This window comes from Simochromis diagramma, unplaced genomic scaffold, assembly GCF_900408965.1.
Source record: "Simochromis diagramma unplaced genomic scaffold, fSimDia1.1 OVJJ01000463.1, whole genome shotgun sequence".
NCBI classification, from domain to species: Eukaryota; Metazoa; Chordata; class Actinopteri; order Cichliformes; family Cichlidae; genus Simochromis; species Simochromis diagramma.
Window position 1 is genome coordinate 6172728 of NW_024386941.1, and position 11985 is coordinate 6184712.

Genomic DNA, 11985 nt, shown 5'->3' on the forward strand with positions numbered 1-11985 from the left:
CACTAGTGTCAGCAGCTTTGCAATATATTCAAAAAAGGGCCACCCAGCTTGCACTTGGTTCTTTCCATTTTAATGGACCAGCTAACAATAGCAGATAAAGGCATTGATAGAGAAAGAAAAACCATCCAACACTTCTACAACCACAAGGAGACATTTTCAGGCTATAGGATCTAATCCTGCCCTTTGGAAACCAATTTCCCCAGAGACACTTGGATTCACACAACCAGAAAAACAACATTAAAAGACCACAAGATAATCAGTTATGATATGTTCACATTTATTGTGCAGTGACTTTTATATACATACATTTTATACACCTAATTTACATGAACAGAAATAAATTAATCTGCTAATGTTCTTTAACTCATCTGGCTTTAGTGTTGCCATTGACTGGACACAGCAATCGTTGAAGGAGAAAAAGCACAATAATTCCAAGTGACACATGAGTGACAAGGCAGTAATATGAGTCAATGTAGTCTAAGTTTCAGTAGTGTTATATTTTTTACGCACATAAAAGAAGCAGTTGGTAAGAGTTTTAGTGTTGTGAGTTTGAACGAATGGAGAGGCCAGCATGGAGCTTTGCTTCCACAACTGGATGGAGACAAATGAACAGATGTTAAAAAACTTGTTTAAAACGACACTGTCACACTTGTCTGAAGCACCAACATTTGGTTTTATCTTTTAAATATAGATTAAACACTTTCCATAGTGCTGGTCCTCTGATTTTAGCTTTTAACTATATCAAAGTGTTATTTAAGAGACTAAGTCAGAAAACTAATAACGTCAGTCGTTAGCTTAAATCATTTTTTAAAAATGGCTTTATCTTAGAGAAAAGATGTGCATTATTTTGCACCAATGCATTTAAGGGGGTTTAATGTTCCATAAAATATATTTATCTTTTATATATTAATGAATTAAAGATATTTCAGACACAATTTTAACTCTGGATTCCTTTTACATTATTATGTGTTGTCATTTACTTGTGGCGATGCATTTGATGTGAAACTATTTTTTATACAACATGGTCAAACAGACGCCCCCTAGTGTCCAAAACATCTCACAAACTGCATCTTTAACATTAGATGACTATTACTATTGTGCTACATACAGTATTGTTCACTGACAGACACACAAGATAAAATACAACTCGGCTTAGTAGTGTGTTCTTTATAAAAACTAAATCTAAACGAGCTAATGTGAAAATCGTCTTAAATGTGTACACTGTAGTGTGTGAAAACGATAAAAAATACATTAACTGGAGCGGCCAGGTACCCACACACATTAAAGTCTGGCATAGGAAAAGAATAAAAATGTAAACCACTTAGAGATCATCTCTAGGTTTCCCTGTGACAAACTAAATACAGACATCAATTTGCTCTCAACTTTTCAGTGTTGAAGAACCTGACAGGAAGTCTAACTTTCTACTGCTAGCTTATGATAAACACTGACACTACCTAGAGTGACATGCCTATGTAACACGAAACAACACATCAGCTCCAGCCTCCTCTTTTACCATACAGAAACACAGAAAGAATTTACAGGATACACTGATGGCTCTTAAGCACTACAATGCTGCAAGCAGCAAAAACTCTAAGCTATCAAAACATGCAGCCTGTGGTGAGTTTCTACAGTACTATTCAGAAGTTGTTGGTGGTAAATGTCTTTGAGAAAACCCAGAGTTTGTAGATCGTTTTTATTACTATTATATCTATCATAATATAATGATTTTAAACATGGCTCTGTTGTTCCATTAGCCTCACTCAAAATCTTTTCAGACTCTCTCAAATAAAGTGAACAAATAATCGCATGGCAACCGCACTGGAACATCTGATTATTGCACACTAGCACTGAACTTGCAAATGTTCATGCAGAATGAATGAGAAACACACTCCACTCAAATCAGTGTTTGCTCACTATGTGACAGATGACCGTAGAGTTCTTTGGAAGACTGAAAATACATTGTTTGAGTCGGGGAGGGGGGTACATGACTACGTGGCACATCACCGAGACATCTAAAACTCTTTTGTTACAACCTAAGGTGAGAGAGAGAGAGATGCTGTGATGTTTTAGAAAATCAGTTTGGGGATCTGACACCAACCGACCACGAGTGGTTTACAGTACGGTCTTTAAAACAGTAGAAAAGGAGGCGTGCCGGAGATGATAATTGCACTGAGGGGTACGAGGGGACGAGAGCATATGTGTGAGGGAATTTATCAACCTCTTTTTCAAGCAAAATCTAGCATTGCATTTAAAATATAATACATCCATATTCAACATTCATGGCATTGTTTCTGTTAAAACACAAAAATATTAAAGACTCACAGGAGGAGTCCCGGCAAAGACAACATTTGATGCCAGGGGCTCATCTGTTTGGAGATGAGAGTTTAAAATTCTTGTATAAAGTAAAAGCCGAAAAAAAAATATAAATAAATGCAATCTTTTCAGACACACATTTTCCCCACAAACTACTCTGCACACTGTAGACTAAGTGACGAGACAAGTCGTAAGGCAGAAGGATGAAGAGAAGGACAAGTGAGAGTGAAACGGGGGCTGTTGTGATGGGTCCTGTGTTTAAAGGACAGTGTATCATCTGCACTCGAGCTCACGGGGACTGAGATCCTGACCTGTAGCTCTTGAAGCTGCCGAGCAGACTCTGCACGCCTTTCTTGACGCGGCGAGCCACAGAGTCGGCGGGAGGCGTGGGCAGGCAGGAGGCGAGGCTGGGCGGACGTGCATCCAAACATTTCTGGTAGCGAAGCTTGAAAGAGAACAAAACCACAAACATGGATGTCTAAGGTGACAAAGACAAGACTTAACACTGGATTCCACAACTGTGCCAAATTATCTTTCCACTTAAGGACAAACAGGAACTCTTATTTAGTTTAGTCTAATGCTGACTCATGGTGAGTGTTTCATGTGACTCACCATGCAGGCAGCCTGCACCGCCTCACTCAGACTGGCCGCATTGGGTTCACACCAAAACATGTGACAGGTGAAATCGTGGGGACCTTCCGCCATGATGAACGCAAAGGTGTGGACGTCCTTCCCCACACCCATGAAAGACAGGAAACGCACCCTGCACTCTGACAGCACCTCCTCATCCTAGAGTTTTAAAAAAAATAAAAAATACAAAGGTTGTCCAGTCAAAAAAAATTGTTTAAAATGTGGAAATCTTCCGCAGCCCACCCTAACCCTCAGACACAACTCTGATCATCACACGAGGAAAATCAAGTACTTTATAAGTTCTTTTCAACTAACAGCAATATACAAGATGAGTTCAGGAAAACAAATAGGTCAGAAAACAAAGTATAACACTTGGTATGTGGCTTTGCTTCATCTGTTCAGTTTCTCCTTACAAGCTAAATATTTCATGGTAATTTTAGAGTAAATCGCAAAATCCTAGTCATAGAAAAATCATTTGATTTTCAAAGCAATTCCAAAAGAAAAACCTTTAAGTTTATCCTCTAGGATGGTTACTGCAAGTGATATATATCAGAGTCCAGACTATGAGAATCACTGCTATTTCTCACAAAACTTTAAAAAGAAAAAAAGAAAAGAAAAGCGGACAAAAGCAAAAAGGACTGTTCTTACAAATATCTCTTGTGTGTGTAGCTTAATGCACCCAAATTAATTAAATTACTTTTAATTAAAGTAAAAAGTAAATAAAATGACTTATTCCCACAGAATAGAGTTAGGTTTAGGGTTATCACTGATGATGACTTCATCGCACATTTTAAACATACTGATGACAACTCAGAAAAGGATCAGTGAAGATGACAATCAGTCAGACTTTAATTCACCATACTGTTCTGTCATGTTCAGACTGTTTTCCAATACCTGTCGTGAAAGTATTGTGAGGGTGGCTGGTGCAACATTCACAAAGACAGGAGTCCAGTCATTTTTATCTCTGCCATTCATTGCCGTCTCTAGTGCTTCATTGACTATGTCCATACCTGAAAAGAACACACACAGAATATATGATCAGCACATCACAAACACGGTCAGCATGACAAAGTACAATAGAAGTATTTAGCACAGCAGTTACACACTTTAAGGCGTTTTCTTACCAACGGGTTTAGCCACAGGCTGATTGCCCAGGTAATAAACACGGAAGCGCTGGAAGAGTTCATTTTTTGGAGCTGGAAACTCTGTTAAGAAGTGAGGAAACATTATGCAACTTGTTCCTATGCTTTCAGAAATTAGGACATTCAAAGTGTCTAACTTTGCTTTACCTTCAACAGGGATGACCACAGGTTTGCCTGGGTCAGAGTTGAGCCTGCTCACCCCTGGCTTGGAGGCCTTTCTCTCCATCATTATCTGAAGTTAAATAAGGGAAAGAAACTGAATTTTAATAAAATAAAATAAAAATTAAAAAAAAACCTACCACAAAATCAGCTGAGACTCTTTGAATTTATAATGACAAATCTAATAAGAGCTAACCTTTGAACACATCTCATGTAAGCTGGTGGCAATGTTCTTGGCGGGTGAGTCGCAGCGGAAAACGTGACACTTCAGAACTTGGGTCAGGTTGTCTCGTGCGACATAAGCAAAATCCCTGCAGGAGAAAGATTATATACACATACCGAGTGGCTTATTAAATCTGCAGTTTTTAAAAAATACGGTTTTAAAAAATACGGTTTTAAAAATACAAGCTTACGTGAACATAAAACACAGACAGACACAGGGCTGGGCCATGTGTAATATGTAATGTAATGTGCAATGTAATGTGTATGTGTTAGTCCCCATAGGGAAATAGTTCCTCTGCATTTAACCCATTCACCCAGTGAAGCAGTGGGCAGCCACCAATGCAGCGCCCGGGGAGCAGTGTGTAGGGACGGTACCTTGCTCAGGGGTACCTCAGGGTAGCCGTTCAGTGGAGTCGAACCCCCGACCTTCCGATCATGGGGCCACCACTCTACCTACTGAGCTATCCCTGCCCTTTAAATCATATCATGTCGGCCACGGTAATACTGGTATAATGTTGGGCAACGATAAGAAAATGAAATATCGTGATAGAATATGGGTAAAACGCGCATGCGCAGTGCCTTTGTTTTCATACGCACATGGCAGAAAAAGCATGGAGGCGACGGAGAATGAGAAGGGCGAAAGCGGAACGCTGAATGAAACAGATGAACCAGAATTGGTTTGCAAAGCACTATTTTTGGTAGAGCATGCTACCGTGTTTTTTGGAAAATACGGCACACTAAAAATCAATCCTGTGATTTTTCTGAAAATCGACAGTGCCCCTTATAATCCCGTGTGCCTTATGTATGAATTCTGGTTGTGTTTACTGACCTCGAAACGATGTTATGTGGCACACGGCGCAAATCTGTCAAATGTTTTAGTACAACTTTGCTAAGCTACAAACCCGCACCGCTCGATGGTCGGAGCATTACGGCTATTGTAGGCAGGAGCCTCGCGGAGTGATATTTACTGTGCTTCAACATAATATTACCGTATTGTGTGTGTGTGTATATACAACATCTTTTTAGGTTTTGTGGATATTATACATGGTTATGCTGAGGATATGTCGGCCAATTTCCACTGGAAATGCCTTTTGGTTAAACTGTCAGCAAGGAATTTGCATTTGCACTGTTAAATTTTTATATAACTTTAATGCACATAAAAAACTGCTGCTTGTTTAAGTGAAAACACATTGATATTTTTTTGCACTAATAAAGTTGTTAGTTTTGCACTAATAAGGCTGGGGCGCACTGACAGAGGCGAGGCTGCTGGACACTGGCGCCACCGGACCCTCTGAACACCTCCAGTAGGCAACGTGTGAAGTGTCTTGCCCTATATCGTTATTGCAAATTTTCAAATGTATAGCGTGATAAATATTTTGGGTCACATTGCCCTGCTCTAGACAGACACACACGAAAATAACAACAAAATGGCACACAACAAGAATTATATACAGTTTTTAGAATAGTAATCATTAATGGATACCTTTCCCTGCTCATGATTGAAAATGCAGCATGAAAGAAAAGAAAGAAATACACAATTGTTAAGAAATCAGCAACAGGAGGCAATGTTATTAAAAATCCAGCAGAGGGCAGCAGCATGCTGCAAAATAAAGACTAACACAGCCACCATGCCAGACCTCAGAACTGCAGCGCATCATTTTAAGTCACTGAGTAAGGACTCAATGCAAAAAAACATTCAAATATGGAAAACAAAGCAGCTTATTCAGTCAGAAGTTATGAAGAATATTCAGCAACTCAACTAAACTAAATTTCACTCAATGCAAGAAGTCATCACAGCAAACTTCAGTTAATCTTAAACAGAGTAGGATTTCCACTCCATTTAAACATTTTGGCATCCATCAGGATAGTTATCAAGATTGTGATATGCAAGATATGATCTGCCCCCCTCCATTTATAAAGTGGTGTTAAATTTACTTAAGCTTAAAATACATTGTGCTTGTCACTATTCAAAGTAACTCAAAAATTGGGAAATGCAAAAAAAAAAAAAAAAAAAAAAATCCAATCACGTTTACATGCCCTCCAAAGGTAGATTTTAACCTAGGAAAAAGCCTGGAGATATATTTAATTTGAGATTTAAATAGCCTCATTAGAAACATGCTGTCACTGAGCACCTCAAACAAATTACAAATGCGAGCTACATTTTAATAGAAAGAAGAAAAAATGCATGTCCAATTAAAAAAAAAAAAAAAAAATTATATGAGCTTAAAGTTAAAAATTACATTTTTTAAGTATCATAAAAAACAGCAGAGCCAATGACATTACATTTGTTTTCAAAACTGACTGAAGAAGGCAGTTAAATACATTTTATAGTTCTGCCATTTTCAATTTGCCCTTGTGCTGTGGACACTGACCTGCCGTTGTCTCTGCCGACACCCCAGACCCGGATGCTGCCAATCGGCTGAGCATGAAGCAGAGTCTGGCCCAGCGGGTCGATCAACTTCATGGTGTCATTCTCCAGGACCATTAGCATGTCTTTACCCTGTCACAACACATGTTTCAGTTTGAGTAGTCAGACTAAGCACACATTTCTACAAAATGTTGTTACCCACGGTACTTCAAGTATTTCTCTTGAATTCAAAACACTATTTTAGAAATGGAAATGGAGCATTATCAATCATTTTCAATCAAATCATCAAAGACAAATTGTGGTTGGAACCAACCACTAAATGAAACATGTTTCTGCCCTGCACATTCAAAGAAATTCTTATTAAAAAGAACATTACATAAAATGTCATGAACATATCTGTGTGCGTGTGTCATTACAATCATCTTACCTCTCCCCAGATCCCAGCGGTGTCATGAAGGTTGTGTTTGTGATAAGAGAGCTGCCTGATGCAGTTGTTGACAGCGACGCTACTCTTGCCAGGTGCCATGTCGTCCTCAGACATCTCAACCCAGCCCAGAGAGCGCACTGCGAAACACTGACAGTACAAATGTGCTGCATATTAGTATAAACTAGGACACAAAAAACTCTTTAATATGCAGAAAACTATTAATCTTTGGTAGGTAGGTAAATAAATAGATAAATAATCAACGCCCCTACACATTTCATATGTCCTACATCTCTGAGACCCATTCCAATGCCAGTTTTCTGTGACAGCATTTCTAAAATGAAAACTGAGACCCAACTACTCTGAACATATTGAAAAAATCGAAAATTAAGCAGATGATTTACCTTAGTTTCTAAGTCTGTGCAGAGTGGAGCAAGCTTCTCTTCATCCTCAGATTGGGAGCAATTATAACTACAATGACAGAAAATAAAGTTAAACATCTCCAAAATTAACACTGACTAATTAGAAAGTTTTAACACCACATACTTCAGGTTGATAGATGCATAGCGTAAAGTTGCTCCTTCAAACTCCTTCAGACTTTGATCAGATGCAACTTCTCCCTCCTCCTAAAGACAAACATTTATGTGCAGATGGAGCCATTTGATCACAGAGCACATGTGCATGAAAGGTATGTAAATTCTGTCATATTGTCCAAAATACTGTAAGGCTTAGGGTTGTTCCTGGTGACTAACTTACTAGTCTTAAATGGGAGAATGCAAAAACTTTTAACTAGTGAGCTAGTCTTAAAGTTCAGAAAAAAAATGAAGTTCTAATTCATTCTAATGAATTAGGGTAAATAGTCTCCATTAATAGTCAGATCTTATTTTAAATGTCTGAAATGTGTGGCATAACACTGCACACCCTCTCTGTGAGAGGGCTGCTGCTACCTAATGTGATTGTTTACACCTGAGTTTACCAAGTGTCTTGGCAACCTGCTGCTTGATTGTTAGATACTGTGTTGTTATTTGTTTTTTATTGATTATTGCACTGTAGAGGCTGGTGAGAAACAACATTTCGTTTCAGCCTGTGTATTTCTGCAAATCCCATTCGAAATTACAATAAACTATCTTGAATCTAGGAACTATCTAGGTTTGTTAGCAGATTCTGAATAACATTAAATGTGCTAACCAACAACTTTCATTCTTCAGGGATGTAAGCATCCCACCTAGCGAATGTAGTTAAGCATTGATTTATTTGAGTATTACATACAACTATCCTTGTTCTAGATCAAAGTACTGTAGAACATCTGTCTAACTTTCCACCTTATAGATTGATAAACTGAAAAATTTGTCTAACTAAGCGATGACAGCAACATTTAATCTTCTAGGACTCGTTACGCACAACCCTACTAAATATACTCAAAAAGACATTTCAAAGAGGTGAGTTGAATAAAACTCTAGCCATGATTTTACCTTCCACAGTTCCCCGTCACCAACACCTTCATCAGTGCTGGACAGTTGGGCCCAAGATTCCTGGAAAAATGTGACAAGACTTACCGTTAACAACAGTTTGACTTGTCAGTGCCTCTGTCAAATTAGGATGCTGGTTAGACCTCACCTCAGGTTCCTCGCAGGGCGTAGTCTCCAGGGACATCGTGGAGGACATCATGGAGTCCCCAACTTTACCCAGGGGTGAAGGAGGCTCCCACTGAGTGGTGCCTGTGGGAATGTGCCAGTAGTACGTCCCCGATGTATCTCGCACCCTCATCCATCCCGAGGGCAGGTCTGTGTCCGTCTCAAAAGCGCTGGAATCCCAGAAAGACTCTGAAGGGCGGGAAGTAGGAGACTATAGGTAATTTCATCTCAACTAAATGCATGCAAATGTTAATTAGATAATTAATATGCAAAGTAAAAAAACATTTTACTTTTTTTGATTTGGTCAACACAACCAGCCTTTGGAGGCTTTGGTGAAGATGTAACAGCTGTTCTGCTTTCTAAATTTTGCCCCTGAGAACCCCCCCCCCCCTAATATTGCAGTATTTTTTTTTTTTTTAAAGAAAGGCTTAAACTAATAATAACTAAAAATAATCTTTCTTTAAGTAATAAAGTATAGCATCTGACAATCAAACTGGAATTTAAATAAAGAGATGATAATTCACTATTTCCAGGAGTCTATCTTCTTTACTGATATGTTTAGCAGCCAACTCATCCTGTGTTGCTTCTATTTTGACCGTTTTGGCTTTTCTTGTTAGCTCCAGTATGATGCTAATAAACAGGGTGTATTCTTCAGATTTTTTAATATCTGCACAAGCTACAACATATAAAGTTGTCTAAACACCTTGTGTGTTTTGTTTAGTTTTTACCTCTGTTGCCATTTGGAGAGCTGTCAGCTGTGTTGTCCTGAGACAGAGCAGGCCAGCTGGACTCTTCATCACTTGGTGTCCCGTTCATGTTGGAAAAAAGCAGGCAAGCGTTCCTCCCCACTCTCTGAGACTCCACATTACTCTCTTCTTCTGCCAGTTTCTCTCCTCTGGTGTCACCTGATGTTTCTTCATCGTCTTCCAATTTATTTTCCTTCTCTTTATCATCCTCTTCTCTCTCTTTATCTTTCTCTTCTGTGGGCTCCAGGGTGTCAATGAGAAGCGGCTCATTAAGGATGTTCTTTGACTCCTCCTGACTGAGACCAGGGGTCATTGCGATTTTGGGAGACTTGGTCTGCTCCTCGTTACCCTGTTGATCTTCCTGAGTGGTGTTCTGGTGAGGGAAGTCTTCCCTGTTCCCATTCTGATTGATATTGCAGTTGTGGTCTTGGTCCTGCTGGTTCTCCGCTACTTTCCGCAGCTGGTTTTGGCCTTCCTTGACCCACTTGGCATTGTTGCCGGTGGACTCCTGGTCGCACCAGTGGCTGCCGTCATTCAGTTTGTTCTTTAGCTCTTCGTCTTGCTTCTGTTTATTCACAACATATGTCATATCTTCATCATCATGACCACCCATGGTAACTGTCCATGTAGCTGCTCTGACAGAGAGAGGAAAAAATACATTAACATTGCCTTTAGCATACTAGTTAGCAGTGATTTTAGCAAAGATTCTCATCAAGGTTTCTTAAATATAGAACGACCACTTGATACAAATACATTCAAATATTTCACAGTGGCCATTAAATGTTGAATCAGCGAAGTAATAATGTTCAAATATGAAGGATGAAGTCCGTTTCTTGTTCGTGTATTCCGGGTTGGTCATTTTACTGGCAACTTTCACTGTTTGGTTTCAGGCGAATACAAAACGCACTTCAGCAGCTTCACCTTCCATTTGCCAACACGACCTTTTTCTTTTTAGATAAACGGGCGCTGTAAAGAGCCTGTATCAACCTGGGTCATTATTTAGGTTCACTCACATGATTGTTTAATAAAACCTAGGTAAATACCGTGTTTTTACTTGTTAGATAACATCGCCGCAGTTGGAAATAACGGGCACCGTCCGCCATCACCGACATCTTTGCTAGGCTAATGTTAGCTTCTCGGTTAGCTAGCTAACATTTCCAAACTGCAGAAGCAAAGTGACTGCAGCAGCACTGTTTTTATTAAACATTTTGACTCACCAGCTCACCAAACTCCTTTGTCGTCGAAATGCGCTAAAATGTGTAGCGTAACTACATATTTCCAAAGATCGTGAGGGCTCTCGCTCGGTTTCTAGGTGGTGTTTTCTGTCTGTGGGCTCGGCTAGTGATGGAGGGCGAACCTGCGTCACGGATTAACGTCACGGCCAGAGCCCACTGCTGCCACTCAGGCACAGAGCAGGAGGCAGACCCAATGAAGGAAAACCGGTCCTTCACACTGTTTTTGGAAATATTGATTAGACGCTGAGCGGGGGGGGCATACAGGTCGCAGGGTAAGCAGCTCCCGGTCTAACCAAGAAAGAAACCATAACAAGTAAAATAAGAAAAGAAGGCATGCAAAATAATCACAGGGAGATGAAGATGACATCAAAAAGAAGCAAAGGGTGGCCAAAAACAGGCTCAAATTGAATTTAACAACCACAGAGAGATGCAAAAGTGACCACAAAACACCTGAAATTAATAAAAATGACCAATGTTAGACGCAATAAAAGAATCAATAAAGAGCTGCAAAATCGCACCACAAGGAGACGGAAGGGTTCCAAAAAGGTGGAAAAATACAAAAAAAAAGAAGAAGAGGTTTTTTGTTTTTTTGCATCTGGGTGTGTTGATCCTTGGGGCCTTTTACATTTTTGTTGTCTCTGCATTATATGGGTTGATCCCAAATGCGTTAAATGTTCATATTCATATTAGCAGACCACTTTTTAATAAGCCCAGCTTTTATCTATATTAACGTCTTTGGCCAAAAAAGTACTAATGCAACACTGTAAAATACTTTGCTTTGTAGTAGCAGTAGTAAAAGCTTGAAACATATATATATATATATATTTAAAAAGTAAATTGTATTTCGGTGCCTCAACTCCACTTATATCATTGAAACTAATAATGTACTGCTACATGTCACTGGACACGTTTGGAAGAAAAACTGCCCTTAAATGAAGAAAGTACTGAAAACATTTCTCAGTGATTTTGGTCCATACTGACATGACACTGACATCACACACTTGTTGCAGGTTTGTCACTTGCACATCCATGATGCAAATCTCCTTCCACCACATTCAAAAGGTGCTCTTTTCCACTGACATCTGGTGACTGTGGAGGACATTTTGAGAACT

General features: G+C 39.4%; 1 protein-coding gene across 3 annotated transcripts; it reads right to left on the minus strand.

The window, feature by feature from the left end:
• Positions 1-256: 256 nt before the first annotated feature.
• apbb1 (amyloid beta (A4) precursor protein-binding, family B, member 1 (Fe65)) lies at positions 257-11041 on the minus strand. 3 transcript variants are annotated; one of them, XM_040037382.1, is made up of 15 exons: positions 10856-11041; positions 9621-10268; positions 8876-9081; positions 8731-8790; positions 7805-7884; positions 7663-7729; positions 7262-7408; positions 6839-6966; positions 5950-5955; positions 4441-4555; positions 4233-4317; positions 4068-4148; positions 3838-3953; positions 2926-3102; positions 257-2758 (listed from the first exon to the last, which is right to left on the minus strand). In XM_040037382.1, exons 2-15 carry the CDS (start codon positions 10249-10251, stop codon positions 2603-2605), a joined length of 2055 nt encoding a protein of 684 aa, XP_039893316.1. In that variant the 5' UTR covers positions 10252-10268; positions 10856-11041; the 3' UTR covers positions 257-2602. The 3 variants fall into 3 exon arrangements, with proteins under 3 accessions (XP_039893316.1, XP_039893315.1, XP_039893317.1); XM_040037381.1 differs by having other exon boundaries at positions 9621-10273; XM_040037383.1 differs by lacking the exon at positions 5950-5955 and having other exon boundaries at positions 2603-2758; positions 9621-10273; positions 10856-11040.
• Positions 11042-11985: the final 944 nt, after the last annotated feature.